A 22,194-nucleotide genomic window follows, 5' to 3' on the forward strand; every position below is an offset into this window, starting at 1 on the left:
CTGCACGTCTTCTAAATAAGTGCTGCCTTGCCCTGACTCCCCCGCTGTGCCCCCCCCCCCCGCCCAGTATTTTTCTTTTCTAACTGATCTAAGTGGATGACAAATAATCATTGCTATCAGTTTTCACATTTTTTTGACCCATTGATCTCAATGATAAAAAAAGAAACTAATCATGATAGATCCTGGAAACATTATAATCAAATATTTTTTTAATAAAAAGTTCATCCTTATGAATGTATCTTTATCTTGTTCCTTTAATAAGTGGCCCTCCTTTACCATTGCTTCTGATTCAAGGAACTGATTTGTTATTGCCCTGCTCTCCAGTAAAGAGCATTAATGAGATGTCTTATTACTATAGGATCAATGATATATCTAACCTGTGTGCCGAGCTGACTGCCTGCTGTACAATATTGAGCTCAGAATGGCTGGGAGTACTGAAGGCTCTCTGTTGTTCTTCCAATCATATGTGGGGCTTTAATGATTTACTCTGCAGTGTGGACGTAAGTGGCATTATATTAATATGTATGTCCAGCTTTTTATGTCATGGTACTCTTAAACTCAAAAAGGTAACGCAGTCAGACTTGGTGCAAGCTACTGAGTAAACAACCTCTGAGTTTTGCAAGGCAAACCCTAAAAAGACCCTAACTGTAGAGAAGCCCTACCTACTGCTGGACTGCAGCCCTGATAAGAGCGATCCCACTATAAGGAACCTCCTAGTAACCCTGAGCGATCCCTGTTAGAAGCTATGGAATATCAGGATGACCACTGGGCAGCTGCAGACTGGTAGTACGAGTAGAACAGCACCTGAAAAGTAAAAGGTAAACCAGAAAGCACTTAATAAATCCTGCAGGACAATGTCAGTAAAAGGGTAACTAAAAGCACCTAACAAAGAAGAGCTGGGTCCAAACAAAGAAACTTAACTGACAAGCAGAGATAATTCAATTACTGAAGTACATGGAAAACGTAGTGATATGTAATTGCTCGGTCTGAACATTCAGGGAAACACAGAGAAATCAGAACTCAGCGCAGTCTGTACACAGAAAAAAACAACAAGGACTGTCAAAGTCAAACCAGAGAGGTCCAAACACTAACATACTTGGCATGGTTGCAGCAGTAGCAGAGCCAGATAGAATAAACAATTACTGGCACATGGGACCAGGAGGAGGCACTTTAAATAGGGTATCTGCCTTAGGATATGTTCATACGTCTTATTTTTGGCCGTTTTTCGGGCCGTAAATGGCTGAAAAATCGGAAGTAGAACGCCTCAAAACATCTGTCCGTTGATTTCAATGGGAAATACAGCGTTCTGTTCCAACGGGGTGTTTTTTTACTCGGCCGTTTTGAAAAAAATGATGCGTAAAAAGACGCCCCATAAAAAGAAGTGCATGTCACTTCTTGAGCCGTTTTTGGAGCCGTTTTTCTTTGACTCTATAGAAAAACAGCTCCAAAAACGGCCTTAAAAAACTCGAGTTTGCTAAAAAAAAACTGCTGAAAATCAGGAGCAGTTTTCCCTTGAAAACAGCTCCGTATTTTCAGTCATTTTTTGCTAAGCGTGTGGACATACCCTTATATGAGTGGATGCCGCACCTGACAGCTGATTGATCTGGTGGTACAGTACTCTAGCAGGCTGACCATAGCGATCATCTAATCGGCTGCCCAGCCTGGAAGCAGATGAAACTGTGACAATCTACAGGTAACACTCTAATCAGAGTAACATCAAGACCTTGTTAGAACTTACACAAAGTTATGATATACGAAGTATATATTATATACTATGTAGATCGGCGCTTGTTTGCTCCTTTCACAAGGAGCTATATATGTGGACGAACGCTCATTATTACGATCGCTCGTCCTCATACATTTCTATCATGTTGGCTGCATGTCTCTCTTTTTACATCGGGAGATGTGCTGCTGACAATGATAATATTCTCTGCTGCACAAATGATACAATTAGCTGAAGAACTGATCGTTTCCCCGTTTTCCCGATAATTGGCCCATGTAAAAGGGCCTTAAGCCTTAAAGGGTAACTAAACATTTGAAAAACTTCTGAAAAGTCATAGTGACATGTCAGAAGTTTGGATTGGTGGGGGTCCGAGCACGGAGACCTCCACCAGTCGCTCTAACGAAGCAGCTGAAGCTCTTGTGTGAGCGCTCAGCCGCTTCGTGTCTGTTCGGCTTTCTCCGGAAATAAATGTATCGCTGTACGGGCTCATAGACTTTCTATTGAGTTCGTACTCCAATATATTCATTTCCGGAAAAAGCCAAATAGACATGAAGTGGCAGAGCGCTCACACAAGAGCTTCAGCTGCTTAGTTTTAGCGATTGGTGGGGGTCTCAGTGCTCGGACCCGCACCAATCCAAACTTCTGACATGTCAGAAGTTTTTCAAACATTTAATTACACTATAACTTATTGTTCTTATATAATATGCTCATCAGGAAACGTCAAAGTAATGAATTAATATTTACTGTGTAAAGGAGGATCCGCAGTAAATTTAGGAAATCCTGCATAATCTGTTTTACTACCAATAACTTCCCATTGGTTTTTTATGCATATAAATACAAATCACATTGGAAACTCTGTAGGTGTTTACTCTGGCATTCATAATAAAATTGTGTAAATACTTTGTATTACTTATCTTGTACTGATCCAGAGTTACAGCCTGTATTATAAATCCAGAGCTGCATTCACAGTAATGCAGGCTTCAGCGCTGAAATCCCCCAGTATTCCTTGTTGGCTCAATGTCTGCACAGAGCTTTCTCTGCAGGAAAATATTATGGGAGCTCAGCTGAATTTTACCCATACGACCATTTGCATTTAGGAAGTAATGGTTATAATAGTCCATCTAGCTCCGATGAAAACAATGTAACTGCAATATCCCTTATAATGCATAGGAGTATTATAAGTACCACACATGCAACAATATGGCAGATTATAAAATTATATATTTTTTCAAAACTACCTAAATTTAGATTGATTTATGCAATGGATTTTAATTGGGTAAATGAAAAGTCTTATTAGGCAACGGCCAGATCATTGTATCTTATAGGAATTACTAGTAGTACAAGGCACAGGTGTACATATACAGATAAGCCACTGTGCCTGGGTAAACATTAAAGGGGCCACAGCACTTCAGAGACCATTTGTTGTAATGGGGTCCAGGGGTCGGACCCCGACAATCATACATTGATGGCCTACCCTAAGGATAGGCCATTTATGCTTTAGCCCCAAAACAAATCTTTTTGTCCTTTATTATGTTGTATTAGCAAAAATAAATGTATAAAATAAGACATTCTGTTATACTACCAAATAGGTTTTGGGTAATGATTATATGGGAAATTATGAAATAACTGGATTAAAGCACACATGATCAGTTTGAGCCTGCATTCACTGTCTATTACACTTAAAATTTCTGTGATAAAAATGTGGTTCATGTTAGTAAGTGAAATGTGTCTCTTCCACTTGAAATACTTGTTGATTCTGACTTTCCTCTTGTTTTCTAGGTTAGCGACCTCTCTTTTCATGACTCACTGGCCACTTTTGTTGCGTTTCTAATAGCACGGCATTGCTTTTCACTGGAAGACGTGGTTCAGCATGTCACTCTTCCATCCCTACTGGCTGCAGGTAGCACCCTTGAATTAAAGGGCTGTTTCCCTTAAGACGGATGACACCACAGAATATGATTTATAACATAATAACCTGTATGCATTTTCACCTCTATATCTCCTCTGGCTGTTCTGTAACACACTTGCCTTTGATGTAATGTCTGTAAGAAATGGAATAGCAAGGCCTTTGCATTAAGATTACACATCTTGTAGTCTTTAGCAATATGTAGAATGTGTTCTATGATAAAGGACAAGCTCTCTTGGTGCCCAAGACAGGAGTTTTTAGAATATCCCCCACCTCAACCAGGCTATGGACACCTTTGCATTGACTTTTTTTACTGTTCATGTGCTCCCTAAATGCAAAATTAAGCATTAAGCAGTTTCTAAATACTCTTCTCTGAAAATCTCCTAAGAATTTGCTGCTGTAGAGTCCATGCCACTCCTATACATGGTAAGAGGGTAGAAAAACACAAAGAATTTGTGAACTGATATATACCATGTCATATACTATGTTAGCGCCAAAATTCCTTGTGTTTTAACTACCCTCTTACTATCACTGTTGATGATACATGGATTCTTCAGATCACCTAGAGGAGGAGCAGCGACAAGAAACACTCCATTTGACACTTCTTGGTAGCGTTGTGCCTAAACACCCACAACCTGATAAGCTATTTACATTTTTACCTGAGGCATGCCTCCCGAGGCCTGTGGCATTTCCCGGTTTTAACTGTATCCGCGTCCTTAGGACGCAGATGTAGTTGAATACAATGGTGGTGCAGTGAACCTTGAGCAACCAGCTTAACCTTTCACCATGTAATGCCTGCCACGAGCAGCTTGTCCCAAGCAGGTGCGATGCAGTGATGTCATCGTGCCTGCCTGTGCTGAGCCACACACAGGCACAGTCCTAAATATACCTCCAGAGGGACCACCTCTATTCGTCATGGAATTGGGGCCAGGTGTATATTTTTTTTTTTTTAGGAGGCACCATGGTGGCATTATACTTTGTGAGCAGGCACTATGGGGGCATTATACTGTGTGAGCAGGCACTATGGCGGGAATTATACTGTGTGTGGGGCACTATGGAGAATTATACTGTGTAAGGGCACTATGGTGGAATGATACTGTGTTGCGGGCACTGTAGGGGCGTGATACTGTGTGGGGGCTCTAATAGAGCATGATAATGTGTGGGGGCACTAAAGGGGCGTGATACTTTGTGGTGGCACCAAGGGGCATCATTACTGTGAGGGGACACTAAGGAGGTATCATCACTGTATGGGGATACTATTGCTGTGTGCCATACAAAGAGGGCACTATGAAAGTACGTGGGGCACAAAGGAGCACTATTACTGTTTTTTACCCAAATGAGTGCACTATTATTGTGTGGGGGCACAAAGGGAACTGGGTGTCCATGGACAGGGGTTGGGCATGGACTAGAGACATGACTTAACGATAACAAACTTTGCTGTGTTCCTCTTTACATTCGTTGAAAGTGGGGAGGTATGCCTAGGGTACTCCATCACAAAGCGCCCAGTATCTTTTTCTCTTTAATGTAGACAACTCCTGTACATAGAAGTTGTCCTGCTCATTTATTACATAAATCTGACAGCGTACTGCTCCTGTCAGGGCTGATGTCTTCTGCTCCCTCTGCTCTGCCCTTCCCTTAGTGCTAGAGATAGCTACTGGCAGGGGAAGGAGATTGAACACAGCAGATCAGAAAGAAGATAAGGAGGAGAGCACTCTCAAGGCAGCTTACAGGGTGAGGAGAGAGAGATCACACTGGCTATGTAGCACTCAGGCTCTGCAAGGGGGGGGGGAGGAATGGGGGAATCACACACTTTTCAGTATTAGGGCCTTTATATAGAACATTCATTCCCAATCATAGGAGACCTGACTCATCCCCTTTATGGGGAAATATTTGGGGGGACTCCAACCTAAAATGTACTATTTAAGTATTTAAAGCCTAGCTCCTACTCCATCTCTATGTAATAATCAAAGGGTCCAGGAAGCTGAGACAGGAAAGTTAGGACCCTTTGGCAAGCCAATAGTTACGGGCCAATAATTGGGCAAACCAGCGTTCATATGAATGCTTGTTCCCGATCATTGCCCTGTGCAAACAGGGCAACGATCAACCGATGAGCGAGCAAACGCTCATTTATTGGCTGATTGTATCGTGTATGCAGCCGAAAATATTATCGTTGTCGGCAGCGCATCTCCCTCTGTAAACAGGGAGATGTGCTGCCGACATGATAGAAATGTATGGAGATGAGCTATCGTAGTAACGAGCACTCGTCCCCACACATAGCTCCTCGTGACAGTAGCAAACGAGCACCGATCAACAAGCTGTCTCATTGATCGGCTCTCCTTTACATGGCCCATGTCAGGCCGTGTAAGAGGACCCTTAGTTTCTGTATGCACACGGAAGAAGAGATCCCTGATGGGCTGTAAAATAAGAAAGCAATACAGGAATAATGCTGTGCTGACACATGTGAACAAGGGAAAGCAGTAGCAGCCTGGAGTCACAGACCTCACATCTAGCAAGTATTACTTGGAGGAGATGCCCACATGAGAAAAGTCTGAAACTAGGAGCAGCTTACAAACAGCATATTATGTGGTCTGAGAATGAATGAAGATTGCAGTCTGAAACTTAGGTAACCAATATATTTGTTTTCCATGTCATAGTTGTCCATAGCCTTTAGTCCCTGAAGATCAGAATATGGCGGCGTCAGATAGAAATACATTCAGTTTTGGCACACTTTTACAATAAATGCAGTAATTGTTTTAGAAAACCATAAACGCCATAAAACTGATAAAATACATATGTATTTACATGTGGTTTGTCTGCACTATTCTACATTGTTATAATATACCCTCAGCTGTCGGATGAATAATTGTTGAGCTGGCAGCTGGCAATCCTGAATCTCCCAGTAACGTTCACGTTTGGCTCATGCTCGTGCCTGTAACATGTAAATATATATGATTCTGTCATACAGCATTATCCGCTGCACAGGCACATTTTTCAATTAGTTGGATTTATAATCTGTGCCCCCGACTTCAATGACCTGCCTACCCTTGTCCCAGCCCAGACAAATAATACAACATACCAAATACAAAAGAACTTCAGCACTCCGTCAGAATGCAAAAAAAATCCACAGGTTTCTATTCACCAGACATGTGCGACATTTTCCTCTTTCAGGGGGTCATTCTCAAGGCTTGGGGAAAGAAAACTTGCACATGTCTGATAATTAAAACTTTATTTCTTTGCATTCTGTTAGGTTGCTGCGGTTTAATTCATATTTTTAATGCTTGGAAGGTCGTTTGGACTATGATCGTATACCGTGGGCACCTACTTTGTAGAAATACAATTTTCAAACACCTTTTTTTATTGTACTGCTGACTTTTGGAATTAAATACTGAAACATTTTTTTTATACAACTTGACTTAACTGACATATGTGGTCAATATATTAATTGGTCTACTTAAAGCATCAGCCCTACCTTATTTTAGCTCTAGTAGCAGACGTTGGTCTTGAAATGCCATTTGCTTATAAATAAGATATAATTCTTATTAATCTGATGCTAAAACCTATATATACCTAAAGCATGGAGCCTGTATTGAGGCACACAAAGTCCTTGGGTCTTAGTACTGCGGAGTAGTAGGCACTCCATGTTCTGATATATTGTGCTAAACATCTCCGTAATACGGTATCCAATGAACTAATACAAACTTCCATATTCTTATGAAATTAGAGGCATAGAAAAATAAAAAACGTCTTCACAACCCTAAACAGACACACAAGTTACATACTTACATAGTTAGTATGGTTGAAAAAAGACACATGTCCATCAAGTTTAACCGAGGGATGGGAAACAGGGAAGGGATGAAACAAAAATTCTACACATTCACATAGGAGATTAAATTTTTTTGGTTCTAGGAAATTATCTAAGCCTTTTTTGAAGCCAACTACTGTCCCTGCTGTGACCAGCTCCTGCGGTAGGCTATTCCATAGATTCACAGTTCTCACGGTAAAGAAGGCTTGTCGCCTCTGCAGGTTGAACCTTTTTTTCTCCAGACGAAGGGAGTGCCCCCTTGTTTTTTGAGGGGGTTTTACATGGAACGGGATTTCACCATATTTTTTGTATGTGCCATTTATATATTTATATAAGTTAATCTTGTCCCCCCTTAGTCGTCTCCTTTCAAGGCTAAATAGGTTTAATTCTATTAATCTTTCCTCATAACTTAGATTCTCCATGCGCCTTATTAGTTTAGTTTCTCTTCCTTGTATTTTTTCTAACTCCAGGGCATCCTTTCTATGAACTTATTCTAGATAAGGCCTCACTAATGCTTTGTAAAGTGGTAATATAATATTCCGGTCCCGCAAGTGAAATTCTTTATTTAATTTTTCAGACTTGTTAAATTTTAAAAGCCTTTTGCATGGCTCCTTACCTTTATGCTTCTGTGTGACCACCGCCTACCGGCTGATTTTGTAAAAATATAAAGTTTAATTTAAAGATTTATATTAAAATGTAAGATATGTTTATATTTGCTAGTCTGCAAGTTAGGATGCATGGTGGAAGTCCCTAAGAGAATTAGGATTATTGGTGGGGCTCTTAAGGTATGCTCAGAGTGAGTAGTGGGTGCCATTTCAGACAATAGCATCTAGCTCACACATAGTGATTGACAGCATTCCCTGTAACACTGAATATACAAATAGAGCAGCATAGGAGACCTGACTCATCCCCTTTATAGGGTAATTTATTGGGAACTCCAACCTAAAATGTACCATTTAAAGCCTAGCTCCCAATCCATCTCTATGTAACAATCTAAGGGTCCAAGAAGCGGAGATACGAGAGTTAGGATCCTTTTACGCGCGCCAATAATCAGCCAAATAAGCGTTCATATGAACGCTCGTTCTTAATCATTGCCCTGTGTTAACAGGGCAACAATCAGCCGATGAGCGAGTAAACGCTCGTTGATCTGCTGATTGTATTGGCAGAACATTGTGAAAGTAGCAGACGAGCGACGATCAACAAGCTGCTACATTGATCGGCGTTCGTTTTCACGGCCCAGAACAGACCTTGCAAAAATTTAATTTAGTGATTGCAGGTGATTTTTTTTTTTGCCTTCTCTATGGCAATAATGACGTTGCAAAAATTGCATTTTCCTAGGAAAGATAATACATTGGTGACCACATGAGAATGAGGTTGCAGTATTGGGGTTCAGTGAAGTAGTTATACTTTAAATTAATCACTCTATATTAAAGAAGGCATCACTATACTACAATATACCAAAAGCTTATCGTATAACTCTAAAATGCAACATAAATACTTGTCTTGTAGTCTTATCATTTCAATTGCATAAGTGCACTTTACACACATATCCATATCTCTCCCAACTCATAACTCAGAGTCCCAGCACCTGTATGTGTGTAGAAAGTGAACCGAGCACAGGGACAAGAGGCACGGAACCCCTTGCCAGGTGAGGGGGTCTGATTGTGACCGCCCCGCAAGAGGAATGGCGGAGTAAAAACTGACACAGTTCTTTGTCAAGCTCAACTGTTTACCTCCTCTGGATGCAATGAGCTTGCAGTTTCAGGCGTTTGCTTGAATTTCGTTATTTTGTTTTGTTATGTACTCCAATTTCTCATGAAACCAATTCAATACAATATCGCAACATGCTAGCAAAACCCTTGAAAGGCTGAAATTTGCATAAAAACCACTGGGTGGTCACACAGGCGCATATAGCATAGACATCTGGTGACAGGGTATCGCAAAATCATGTTGTTTTTCTAAAGCTAGTCATCGGGCGCCACTCATCTCAAGATATATTAAGATAAGAGGACTGATAAGGAAGGACACATTTATATAAACAGTCACACACTTCCTGATTCTCACACGTACTTTTACATTAAGGGAACTATGTAGTAATACTATACAGTGATTGCGCAGGCATAGGTGCTGTGCCCATAATATCACTGTGGGTGCCAGCTGTATTAAACAGCTATCAAACCGCTTTAATGACAGAGATCGGAGATAACTTTAATCATGGTCACTTAACCCCTTAAATGCTGCGGTCATTGCTGACTGCGGCATCTAAGGGGTTAGACAAGGGGGGTATTCTCTGTTAGCTCATTGGCGCTCCGTGACTGTAGGGTACCGATGGGTTGCCATGGCAGCTGGGGTAAAAACAATCACCCTCAGGTCTGTCATGTAAGTAAGCCAGAGGAAGGCTGGCTGTCGGTGTAACAGTGACATTGCAATACAGAAGTATTGCAATGTATTATAGAAGCGATTAGCAAATAACATTTTCAAGGCCTATAGCGGGACTAGAAATAAGTTAAAAAAGGGTTAAAGAAAAACATTTTAAGAAAAAAACAATTGACACATAATTGGTATCGCCACATCCGTAACAACTAGTTCCATAAAATAAACATATTTTAATACCCTGCACAGTGAACATTGTAAAGAAAATTATGTTTTTTCTTCATTTCACCTTCCAAAATACTGAATAATAAGTGATCAAATGTTGTATACACGCCAAAATGGTACTAAATGAAAACGAAAAGTTGTCCTGCAAAATGAAGTCCTCATGAAGTTCTATCAAAGGAAAATTTAAAATGTTGACTCTTAGAATACAGCAACACAAAATCTAAATATATTGTAGAAAAAATATTTTTATTGTGCAAAAGTAGAAAAGTAGAAAAATATAAAAAAAAAACTATATAAATTTGGTATGAGTTAATCACCTGAAGAATAAAGTTATCATGTCATTTATTCTGCACGATGGATGTCGTAAAAACAAACTAAAAAGAAAAACAGTGGCAAAATTGTTATTTTTTTCCTAACCTCATATAACTTTTACCCAAATTTTTTTTAAATACATTAGCCCAAAATAGTGGCATTAAAAAATACAACTTGTCCCGCAAAAAAACAAGCCTTCGTACGGCTATGCGAATTAAAAATACAAAAGTTATGGCTTTCAGAATTCAAAGATAAGAAAAACTGAAAAAAAAAAATCCCTTCGTCATTAAGGCCCAAATTAGGCTTATGGGTTTAAAAAATATGATTTAAGCTAGAGCTACACGGCGGCTTTGGCCACGACAAAGGTCAGGCAGCCAAACATCGCTTAGTCGCTTTGCCTGTATTGGTAATGAAAGTCAATGTGGTCGCAAGTTACTGCGTCCGCGCCTCCATATTCCGAAGAAATCCCAAACCGCGTAACTTCTGTGGTGTTGCGCACGCTACAACTTGCGGGTTCACAAAGCGACCACATTCACTTACATTACTGTGAAGTTCGCAGCACGGCACAATGATCTTTGGACGCGACCTGTGTCATGGTCAAAGTCGTCGTGTAGTCCTGGCCTTACACAACTGTAACACAAAAACAAATAACATGAAAGTACATTTATACACATTACAATATTCTGTTTTTACAAAAAGACTCTGACTAGACTTTTATACAGATGAATAAAATGATGCAGGGCTGATGACTGTCCCTTTAAATGAACACTAACATACATATTGATAGATCTTTTCATTACAGCTTGTGGTGACTCAGATGCTGAACCAGGTGCCAGAATGACATGCCGTCTCCTTTTACATCTGCTGAGAACACCGCAGATCAGCACATTTGGAGTCACAAATGGTGAGTTTGTTCCTTATACTAGCAGAAATTAAACATCTTAAAAACAAAATGTCTTATATATAATTGTTGACAAAAAGAGAGAAATAAGGCAACACATCCAAACCAGTGGGAGCTTTATTCACCCGATGCGACGTTTCAGTCAGACAGGACCTTCCTCAACCGTTCTCTCAAGCGTTTTTGATGCCCTGGCCAGGGGTTTCCGCTACTGGAGAAGACCCTGGCGTCACTATCCATATATTCTGAATTCCAGCGTGGTACTGTAATGGGACGGCACCACTGTAACAAGTCAGTTTGTGAAATTTCTTCCATCCTAGATATTCCACGATCAACTGTGAGCGGTTTTATTGCAAAGTAGAATTGTTTAAGAATCACAGCAACCAGACACTAAGTGGCAGACCTCGTAAAGTTACAGAGCGGGGTTGCCGAGTGCTGAAGCTCAAAGTGTATAAAAGTCTCCAACGCTCTGCTGACTCAATAACTGCGGCGTACCAAACCTTACACGGCATTAACATCATGGCATGAGTTTCCATAGCCGAGCAGCTGCATACAAGCCTCACATCACCAAGCACAATGCCAAGTGTCGGATGGAGTGGTGTAAAGCACTGGACTCTGGAGCTGTGGAAAAGTCTGGGTTTGGCGAAAGCCAGGAGTACGTTACATGTCTAATTGCATTGTGCCAACTGTAAACTTTGGTGGGGGAGAGATAATGCTATGGGGTATTTTTTCAGGTGTTGGTTTAGGCCCTTAGTTTCAGTGAAGAGAAAACTTAACAGTTTTAGGGAAGGGCCTTTTCTTTTTCAGCATGACTGTGGCGCAGTGCACAAAGCAAGTTTCATTAGGCTACATTCACATGACAGTGAAAAACGACCACGTGACGGACATTTTTTAAATGGCCATCACACGGACGTTTTCAGAAAAATGCAGTTCTATGGGTGTGTTTACACAGCCGTTTTTTTTTAAATCGCCAGTGAATACTGGCTGTCAAAAAATAGGACATGTCCTATTTTTGCCCGTTTTCACAGCTCCCATAGAAGTTAATGGATCAGTTTTTAACAGCCGTTTTCAGGAATCAATCCTACAAGGATGCAGAGTCCCCCCGCTGTAGGTAACACCATGCAGAGTCCCCCCTGTAGGTAACGCCATACAGAGTCCCCCCCCTGTAGGTAACTCCATACAGAGCCCCCCCCCTGTAGGTAACGCCATGCAGAGTCCCCCCCCTGTAGGTAACGCCATGCAGATTCCCCCCCCTGTAGGTAACGCCATGCAGAGTCCCCCCCTGTAGGTAACGCCATGCAGTCCCCCCCTGTAGGTAACGCCATGCAGAGTACCCCCCCTGTAGGTAACGCCATGCAGAGTCCCCCCCGTAGGTAACGCCATGCAGAGTCCCCCTCCCTGTAGGTAACGCCATGCAGAGTCCCCCTCCCTGTAGGTAACGCCATGCAGAGTCCCCCCCCTTGTAGGTAACGCCATGCAGAGTCCCCCGCCCTGTAGGTAATGCCATGCAGAGTCCCCCCCCTGTAGGTAACGCCATGCATCCCCTATCCACAGGATAGGGGATACATGTGTGATCGCTGGCAGCGATAGGGAGAACGGGGGACCAAAAGTCCCCCAAATTCTCCATGACTAACCTCTGACTTCCGGCGTCTGCGCAGCTCAATAAAAATGAAAGGAGCGCTGGTCACGCATGCGCACAAGCGCGACCGGCGCTCCATTCATTTCTATGGAGCTGCCGATACAGACCCCGGAAGTCCGAGGTTTGTGATGGAGAACTTCAGGGGACTTTCAGTCCCCCGTTCTCCCTATCAGTGCCAGCGATCACACATGTATCCCCTATCCTGTGGATAGGGGATACATGTCTTTTGTTTAATGGCAGAGCGGGGAGATACCTCCTTGCTCTGCCGTAGTGTTCAGTGGCGTCGCGCTGTAGTAGCCATAGCGGCTGCTAGCGGAGCCTGCGGCCATAGTGGGGGCCCATGCCGGCGGGCGACACGGGCCCCCTCATGCCACGGGCCCCGTAGCAGCCGCTACGGCTGCTACGGCGGTAGTTACGCCACTGACCTTAACCCCTTCAGGACCCAGCCTGTTTTGGCCTTCAGGACACAGCCGATTTTTTCAAATCTGACATGTGTTAATTTATGTAGTAATAACTCCAGAATGCTTTTACCTATCCAAGCGATTCTGAGATTGTTTTCTTGTGACATGTTGTACTTTATGTTAGTTGAAAAATTTGATCGATAAATTTGGTATTTATTTCTGAAAAACACCAAAATATAGAGAAAATGTGCAAAAATTCGCCTTTTTCTAAATTGAAACGTATCTGCTTGTAAAACAGATAGTAATACCATGCAAAATAGTTACTAATTAACATTTCCCATATGTGTACTTTATGTTTGCATCGTTTTTTGAACATACTTTTATTTTTCTAGGACGTTACAAGGCTTAGAACTTTAGCAGCAATTTCTCATATTTGAAAGAAAATTTCAAAAGGCCATTTTTTCAGGGACCAGTTCAGTTCTGAAGTGGCTTTGAGGGCCTTATGTATTAGAAAATCCCTATAAATCATCCCATTTTGAAAACTGCACCCCTCAAGGTATTCGAATCAGCATTCACAAAGTGTTTTAACCCTTTAGGCGTTTCACAGAAATTAAAGCAATGTTGAGGTAAAATGTACACATTTTATTTTTTTGCCGATAATTGATTTCTAATACATTTTTTTTGTAACACAGAAGGTTTTACCAAAGAAATGCAACTCAATATTTTATTGCCCAGATTCTGCAGTTTTTAGAAACATCCCACATGTGGCTCTAGTGTGCTAATGGACTCAGAAACACCGGCCTCAGAAGCAAAGAAGCACCTAGTGGATTTTGGGGCCTCCTTTTTTTTTTTAGAATATATTTTAGGCACCTTGTCAGGTTTGAAAAAGGTCTTGTGGTGCCAAAACAGTGGAAACACCCCAAAAGTTAGCCCATTTTGGAAACTACACCTCTCAAGGAATTGATCTAAGGGTATAGTTAGCACTTTGACCACACTGGTTTTTCACAAAATATATTGAAATTAGTCTGTAAAAATGAAATTTTTAATATTTACAAGGAATAACGAAGAAAATGCACCCCAACATTTGTAAAGCAATGTCTCCCAATTATGGCAATACCCTACATGTGGTAATAAACTGCTGATTGAATCCACAGCAGGGCTCAGAAGGGAAGGAGCGCCAATTGGATTTTGAAGCACAGATTTTGCTGGAATGGTTTTCGGTGCCATGTCGCGTTTGCAACGCCCAGGAGGGACCAAAACAGTGGAAACACCCCAAAAGTGACCCCATTTTAGAAGCTACACCCCTCAAGGAATATATCTAGGGGTTTAGTTAGCAATTTGACCACACAGGTTTTTTGCAGAATTTAGTGAAATTAGACCGTGAAAATGAAAATCGACTTTTTTTCTGAAAAAACATAGACATTTTAAATTTTTACAAGGGATAAAGGAAAAAGAGAACCACAACATTTGTAAAGCATTTTCCCGTGATTACGGCAATACCCCATATGTGGTAACAAACTGCTGATTGGACCCATGGCAGCGCTCAGAAGGGAAGGAGCGCCATTTGGATTTTGGAGCACGGATTTTGCTGGATTGGTTTTCGGTGCCATGTCGTGTTTGCAATGCCCTGGAGGGACCAAAACAGTGAATACCCCCAAAAGTGACCCCATTTTGGAAACTACACCCCTCAAGGAATTTTTCTAGCGGTATAGTTAGCATTTAGACCCCACAGTTGTTTTTCAGAATTTATTAGAATTAGGCCGCGAAAATGAATATCACAATTTTTTCCACTAAAATGTTGAATTTTCTCATTTTCGCAAGAGATAAAGGAGAAAAAAACAACCAATTTTGTAAAAAAAAATTTCCCGAGTACGGAAATACCCCACATTTGGTCATACATTTTTTCATTAAAAATGAATTAACCCTTTCAGGACTGATCCATTTTTTGCTTTCTTATTTTCGTTTTTTCACTCTCCGCCTTCCAAGAGCCATAACTTTTTTTATTTCCGTCAGTAGAGCTGTGTGTGAGGGCTTATTTCTTGCGGGAGGAATAGTAGTTTCTATGGACACCATTTAAAGTACCATAAAATGTACTGGGAAACTGAAAATAAGTTCTTTGCGGGCTGAAATTGGAAAAAAATCTGATTCCAGTTTTTGGGGCGTTTTTTTTTACAGCTTTCGCCGTGCTGTAAAAACTTTACTTTGTTCTGCAGCTAAATACAATTACAGTGATACCAAATTTATATAATTTTTTTACATTATACGACTTTTACAAAGAAAAATCTAATTGTTAAAATAAAAATTGTTTTTTTTCACCACATTCTGAGAGCCGTAACTTTTTTATTTTTCGGTTGATTGAACGATGGGAAGTCTTATTCTTTGCGGGACGAGCTGTAGTTTTCTTTAGTACATAAAAAGTGATCAAAAAGTTGTATTACATTTTTTTGGAGAACTAAGGTGACAAAAAAACAGCGATTTTGGCCGTTTAAATTATTTAAGTTTTTTACGGTGTTCACCGTGCGAGTTAAATAATGGTATATTGTAATACTTCGGCCTTTTACGAATGTAGCAATACCAATTTTGTTTATTTTTTTACATTACGTTAGAAGAAAAATGGGGAAAAGTTGTTTTTTTTTTAACTTGAATTTTTATTTTTTCTCACTACTAAAAACTTTAATTCTTCTATACATTTTATTAGTCCCCTTAGGGTACTGGAACCAGCGATCATTGGATCGCTGGTACAATATACTGCAATACTAATGTATTGCAGTATATTGTTATTTTTACAGGCTTCTGTAACAGCACGATCGCTGTTCCTATTCGTTTGTCCCGGGTGTCAGCTGTAATACAGAGCTGACACCCACAGCGTATGGAGCTGGCTCAGCACGTGAGCCCGCTCCATACATCAACCCCCGCACCATGATGTGCAATTAAGTCATAGTGCGCAAAGGGGTTAATGCACAGCGGATGGTTCAAAGTGAATATTGCAATTTTCCACTGATATTGTCACGTACTTCCTTCCTGCGGCTCCCTCTAACTCCAGGACGTCGAGAGTTACTCGCTCGGGTGTCGCCCGGCTTGGCAGACTGATGCAGTCTGCCGCCAATAGCAGCTCAGGAGCGTCAGGCCAATCAAGGCCTGGCTGATGTTCCTGAGCTCCCGCCCTCTTCTTATTTAGTTCAGCCTGGGGGCAGTAGGCTTTTGCCTGTAATTAGAGTTACCTGGCCCTGTGCTTTCCCTAGTTACAGACTTCCCTGAGCGACTTGCATTTTGACTCCTTTTTTACCCCTGACCCCGGCTTGACTCCTGACTTTTCTTTGCCTTCTGACTTTTGTTTTGCCGCACTCTCCCGGTTTGACCCTGCCTGCCTGACTCCGCCTTATGTGCCTGGACTTGTCTATGGCGCAATTGCTCTGCCTCTCCCTCCGTCTACTTCCCAGGTGACCCTTTGTTGTTTCGTACTGTGTATGTCTTATCTGTTTGTCAGTTGCACTTGTACAAGTATAGGGAACGCCGCCCAGTTGTGCGCTGTCATTTAGGTCGGGTCGTACAAGTAGGTAGGGACAGAAGTTTGGGAAGAACAGGGACCTCACTCTTACCCGTGTATTTGTTCATGACAGACATGCCATTTTAGTGCATAATATGTTGTGCCCAGTTTGTGCCACTGAAGACAAGTACCTCATAAAACGTTAAGCGGGTTCTCCTGGGTATGGCAATGCCATATATGTGGGAGCAAACTGCTGTTTGGGCACGCTGCAGGGCTCAGAAGGGAGGGACGCCATTTTGCTTTTGTAGCACAGAATTTGCTTGGTAATAGTTCTGTTTGGGGTTTTGCTGGTATTTCAGTTTATAATGTGGGGGTATATGTAAGCAGGGCGGAGTTCATCAGGGCATAATAATAGGGTATAATAATGCGGTAAATAAATAATAATTCATAGATATGTGGCCGGTGTCGCACTGATAAATGGCGCCCGATCTTATCCGATTTTTGAACAGTCTGCACATTTTGCATCGCCATATTCTGGGAGCCAGAACTTCTTTATTTTTTTCTCCACCGGAGCTGTGTGAGGGCTTATTTGTTGCGGGACAATCTGTAGTTTTCATTGGTACCATTTTGGGGTATATGCCATTTTTATTTATTTTTTATCACTTTTTATTCCATTTTTTTGCAAGCTGGGTAGCCTAAAACAAGCAATTCTGACAATGCTTTTTAGTTTGTTTTTTTGGTGTTCACTGTGCGCTATAAATGACAGTTTTACTTTATTCTGCGGGTCGGTACACTTACGGCGATACCATATGTATATAGTTTTCTTTATGTTTTGCAGCGTTTGCGCAATAAAATCACTTTTTTATAAAATTATTTATTTTCTGTGTCACCATATTCTGAGAGCCGTAACTTTTTTATTTTTTAGTCAAACAAGCTGTGTAAGGGCTTATTTTTTGCGGGATGGGTTGTAGTTTTTATTGGTACTATTCTCGGGTACATGCAACCTTTTGATCACTTTTTATTCTCCATTTTGGGAGGGGTGGTGACCAAAAAATAAAGATTCTGGTGTAGTATTTTTATTGATTTTTTTTGGGGTGTTCATCGTGCGGGAAACATAACATTATAGTTTTATAGTTGGGGTCGTTACGAACGTGGTGATACCAGATGTGTACTTTTTTTAACGTGTTCATTTTTTTCCTATAATGAAAGTCTTATTATAGGAAAAAATTCATTTTTTGTTTATATAACTTTTATTTTTACACTTTTTTGAAAACATTTTTATTACTTTTTTTTTCCTTTTTTTACTTGTCCCACTAGGGGGACATTTAGACTTGCAGCTTTGATCGCTGCTAGAGTACATTACATTACATTACCTAGGTGACAGTCACACTGGCAGGAAGCCTAGGAGGCCAGGCCGGAGGCTGCTCCTCTGAGGCTTCCGTACATGGCAACCCGGAGGTCATTGTCTGGCCTCCGATTGCCACAACAAGCATCGTCAGCCCCTACAATCACTTAGTGGAGGCTGCCGATGTGCTTCAAACCCCTTAAATGCGGCGATCGCAATCGGTCGCCGCATTTATGGGGTTAATTGTCGGGGACAGCTGACCTGCCAGTTCCCAGACACTGTCCGTTAACACAGTGTGCGCCGGGAACCGCTCCGCAACTGTAGGTCCTGGTGCAGGAAGCAAGCCCTCTGCAGGACGTATAGTTGCGGTGCAGTGCTGGAAGAGGTTAAAGACACTGTCACCAGTTTATCAATTCCCTCTCTCCTAACTAATCTAATAAGCGCTTTGCTGCTGATAACTGCAGTGTGATTTGTGTTTTTTTTTAAAACTTTTATTATTTGCAAAGTTATGAGCATTTTTCTAAATATGTAAATGAGCCTTTATTAGACAAGTGGGAGGTAGCAGCAGCGATTCTCCTGAGGTGGAGCTACATCACAGCCTCTGACACTGTCCAATCAGCATGAAGCTGCTTCACACACAGTATGAGACACATTCTAGAAGGACGGGTGAAAGTGGTTCTGGTGGCATATGAAAGAGGAGATTCTAATCTTTCATATGACATGACAACCGGAAATATCGCCAGTTGAAAACACAGTCGGGAATGGAAGCCGTATACTATATGATCACACTGTGTTGCTGGGCAAGGAAGGGGGAGAAGCTGTATGCTGATTGGACAGCGCCATACAGAAAACATTACACCGCCCAGAGTGAAAAGAAAGAGTCACCTCCTATTTGGCTATTAGAGCCACATAAGCCTATTTAGAAAAATGCTCATAACTTTGCAAATAATAAACGTTATTTTAAAACAAATCACACTGTAGTTATCAGCCACATAGTGCCTATTATATTATATTAGTTAGGATATAGGGAATTGACAGAGTCCCTTTTAACACTGAAGTAAGATGATAGATCAAAGTTTGGCTGGTGCAATGAGCGCTGATCAACTATAAAGATTTGACCGGCGTTCGTTAATCGGCACTCGTTTGCTCCTTTCACAAGGAGCTAGCATGGGGACGAGAGCTCGTTACTCCGATCGCTCATCCCCATACATTTGATCTTTCCCATCAGACAAAAACGCTTTCTCAGTGCTCATCTAAGAGATCTTTGTCAGGAGGGGAAGTGATACGCAAGCAGCTGCTTGTTGGCAGCACTTGACACTTCCTGACAGTGTGCAGAGACACTGGGGTGAGGAGGTGAACATGTTCTTTTTTTTTCTCTTTGTAATTCTTCTCTAAATGACCATAATAACTATGATACAATAGAAGCACGTCTTTTATTCTTGTTTTGTAAAGTAATCCTATGGTTTTATACAAAAAGTTTATTTATCCAGCCTGGACCATGCTCTAGAACAGGGGTCTCAAACTCGGCAGGGTAATTGGGCCGCATATAGAAAAAATGGGAAGTTGACGGGCCGCATTACTTTCAAATTTGATACAATACAAAATTATTGTTAATAAATTACTTATTTGAACTACTAGAGCACTATATTACTATAATAATAATAATACATTACTATAAAATTAATACTACACTACTATAATAATACTGCTAGGTTTAAAATTTGAGATATTTCTCCACGTGCTTATTTCAACAATTCAGTTTTCCAGTTTAAGTGTCGCTAAATGCAGTCCGGCGGCTCAGTTGGCAGACACACGTCAAGATTGGGCAGCCCCTTTTTAGATAGTCCCGCAGTGCCCTCCGCGGATGCTGCCGCATTGCCCTCCGCAGATGCTGCTGCAGTGCCCTCCGCGGATGCTGCCGCAGTGCCCTCCGCTGATGCTGCCACAGTGATGTCAGGGGCTTGCCCAGAGCTGGAGTCCCGGAGCAGAGCCGCTTCTAGCACTCTGCCTGGGATTCCAGCTTTGCTCTTGACATCACTGTCCATATATGGACAGAGATGTCAGGGGCAACCCCAGAGCTGGAGTCCCGGGCAGAGCACTAGTAGGCTCTTCCTGGGACTCCAGCTGTGGTCCTGACATCACTGGGACTCCTGCTCCGGGGAAGCCCCTGACATCATTGTCGATGTATGGACAGTGATGTCAGGGATTTCCACAGAGTCCCGGAGTAGAGCCTGTACTAGAGCTCTGCACTGGACTCCAGCTCTGGGGAAGCCCCAGACATCGCGTGTCCAAACATGGACACCGATGTCAGGGAATTCCACAGAGTCCCGGAGCAGAGCCTGTACTAGCGCTCTGCCCGGGACTCCGCTCTGGAGAAGACCCTGACACACTGTCCATATATGGACAGTGATGTCATGGAATTGCACAGAGTCCTGGAGCAGAGCCTGTACTAGCGCTCTGCCCGGGACTCCGCTCTGGGAAAGACCCTGACACACCGTCCATGTACGGACAGCGATGTCAGGGAATTCCACAGAGTCCCGGAGCAGAGCCGATACTAGCGCTCTGCACGGGACTCCGGTTCTGGGGAAGACCCAGACATCGCTGTTCATATGTGGACAGCGATGTCAGGGAATTCCAGAGTCTCGGAGCAGAGCTGTACTAGCGGCTCTGTGTCCCGCGGGCCGCAGATGACAGCAACAGGTCCCGCATGCGGCCCGCGGGCCGCGTGCTTGAGACCCCTGCTCTAGAACATATTTGCCTTTCTCAGGAGGAACCCACTTAAGCCAGGATCACACACACAGTTTGCATGCAGTATTGGTGCAGTGTTTTTTAAGCCAAATCCAGAAGTGGATCCAGAAGGAAGGAGAGGTATAAAGGAAGCACTGATACATCTCCTTTTCTTTTGCGTCCGCTCCTGTGTATGGCTCAAATAAACAGAGCCAAAAACTGCACCAAAACTCATTTAGTAACCTGCCTGTCTTTAGACTGAGAGATAAAAGTTTGCTCATACTTCCTAAATGTTATTTAAAGGGGTATTCTGGTTTCAGCAAATAAAATGTATTCATTGTATAATGAAGTAATGCAATTTTCCAATACACTTTCCATTTAAATTTTTTGCCGTTTTCAAAATCTCTGCTTACTTTCATTCACTGGTAACCTCGTTACACAAGACATAGCTCTGATAACTGTAGAGTAATTAATGAGCCATGGACCTTTTTGTCCATCACAAGACCATGGCCAGATTATTATTTTTTTCCCCTGGGAGTAAAGAATCAGAAACCTTTGTATAGAAGCAAGCAGAGGAAATAAAATCTCTGAGGAATTGATAAAGAAAGAATAGTTGAAAGTTGTATCACTTTTCATTATACAATTAATAAGAATTAGTTGTGCATGTTGAACAATTCTATATGTGTGCAGTTAAACTACAGCAACTTGTTACCTTTTTATATTGCTATCTATAAAGGCAATCATCACTACTTGAAATTTCCTTTTTATGACATCTCCAGTAAAAATGGAATGCACTTGTGTTAGGTGATCGTTAATGTGTCAGGCTCCTGACAGGTTTTGTAGGTTTATTATGACCCCTTTCACATGTTTTAATGAATTGACTATGGCAGACCTGGCATAAGAAGGGACAGATGTATAATCAGGAGCCAAATTTATCTTTTCCACTTACATGGTTTTCACATATGTCAAAAATAATCATATATTTCTGAGAATTCCAGGTTTTAAAGATAATGTCTACTGTACTGTGTGTAGCCATAGTGGTATGAAAAGTGCATGTTGACAAGCAGTAGTGCCACCCACTTTCCATCAATGTGCTGCTGCTTCCCAATCTAAAAATTGGCGTGCTTTTGTATATCCCGATGTTTCTCTTGATGTACAATGCCAAAAGTATTACCTATACTTTTAGGGTAGTGTCACACCTGTGGGGTATGTGGACACACTAGGTGCTCTGCCATAGCGGAGTAGCAACTGGCCAAATAACAGTCTCTGGGGTAAGCTCACCTGGGAAGATGATCTGGCAGAAATTTGGAGAGGCAGGCACGTGGTGTAGCAGCCACTTTGCATAAATGATAGTTG

At 41.8% G+C, this 22,194-nt stretch overlaps 1 protein-coding gene across 1 annotated transcript in view; it reads left to right on the forward strand.

Moving 5' to 3' along the window:
• MED12L (mediator complex subunit 12L) overlaps positions 1-22,194 on the forward strand; it is a 507,362-nt gene that overhangs the window by 407,986 nt on the left and 77,182 nt on the right. Inside the window, exons 23-25 of the mRNA XM_075861497.1 lie at positions 359-500; positions 3,503-3,623; positions 11,144-11,245. Of these exons, the coding sequence (XP_075717612.1) occupies positions 359-500; positions 3,503-3,623; positions 11,144-11,245 (365 nt within the window). The remainder of the gene's footprint in view (positions 1-358; positions 501-3,502; positions 3,624-11,143; positions 11,246-22,194) is intronic.

This window comes from Rhinoderma darwinii, chromosome 4 (genome assembly GCF_050947455.1).
Source record: "Rhinoderma darwinii isolate aRhiDar2 chromosome 4, aRhiDar2.hap1, whole genome shotgun sequence".
Taxonomy (NCBI): Eukaryota; Metazoa; Chordata; class Amphibia; order Anura; family Rhinodermatidae; genus Rhinoderma; species Rhinoderma darwinii.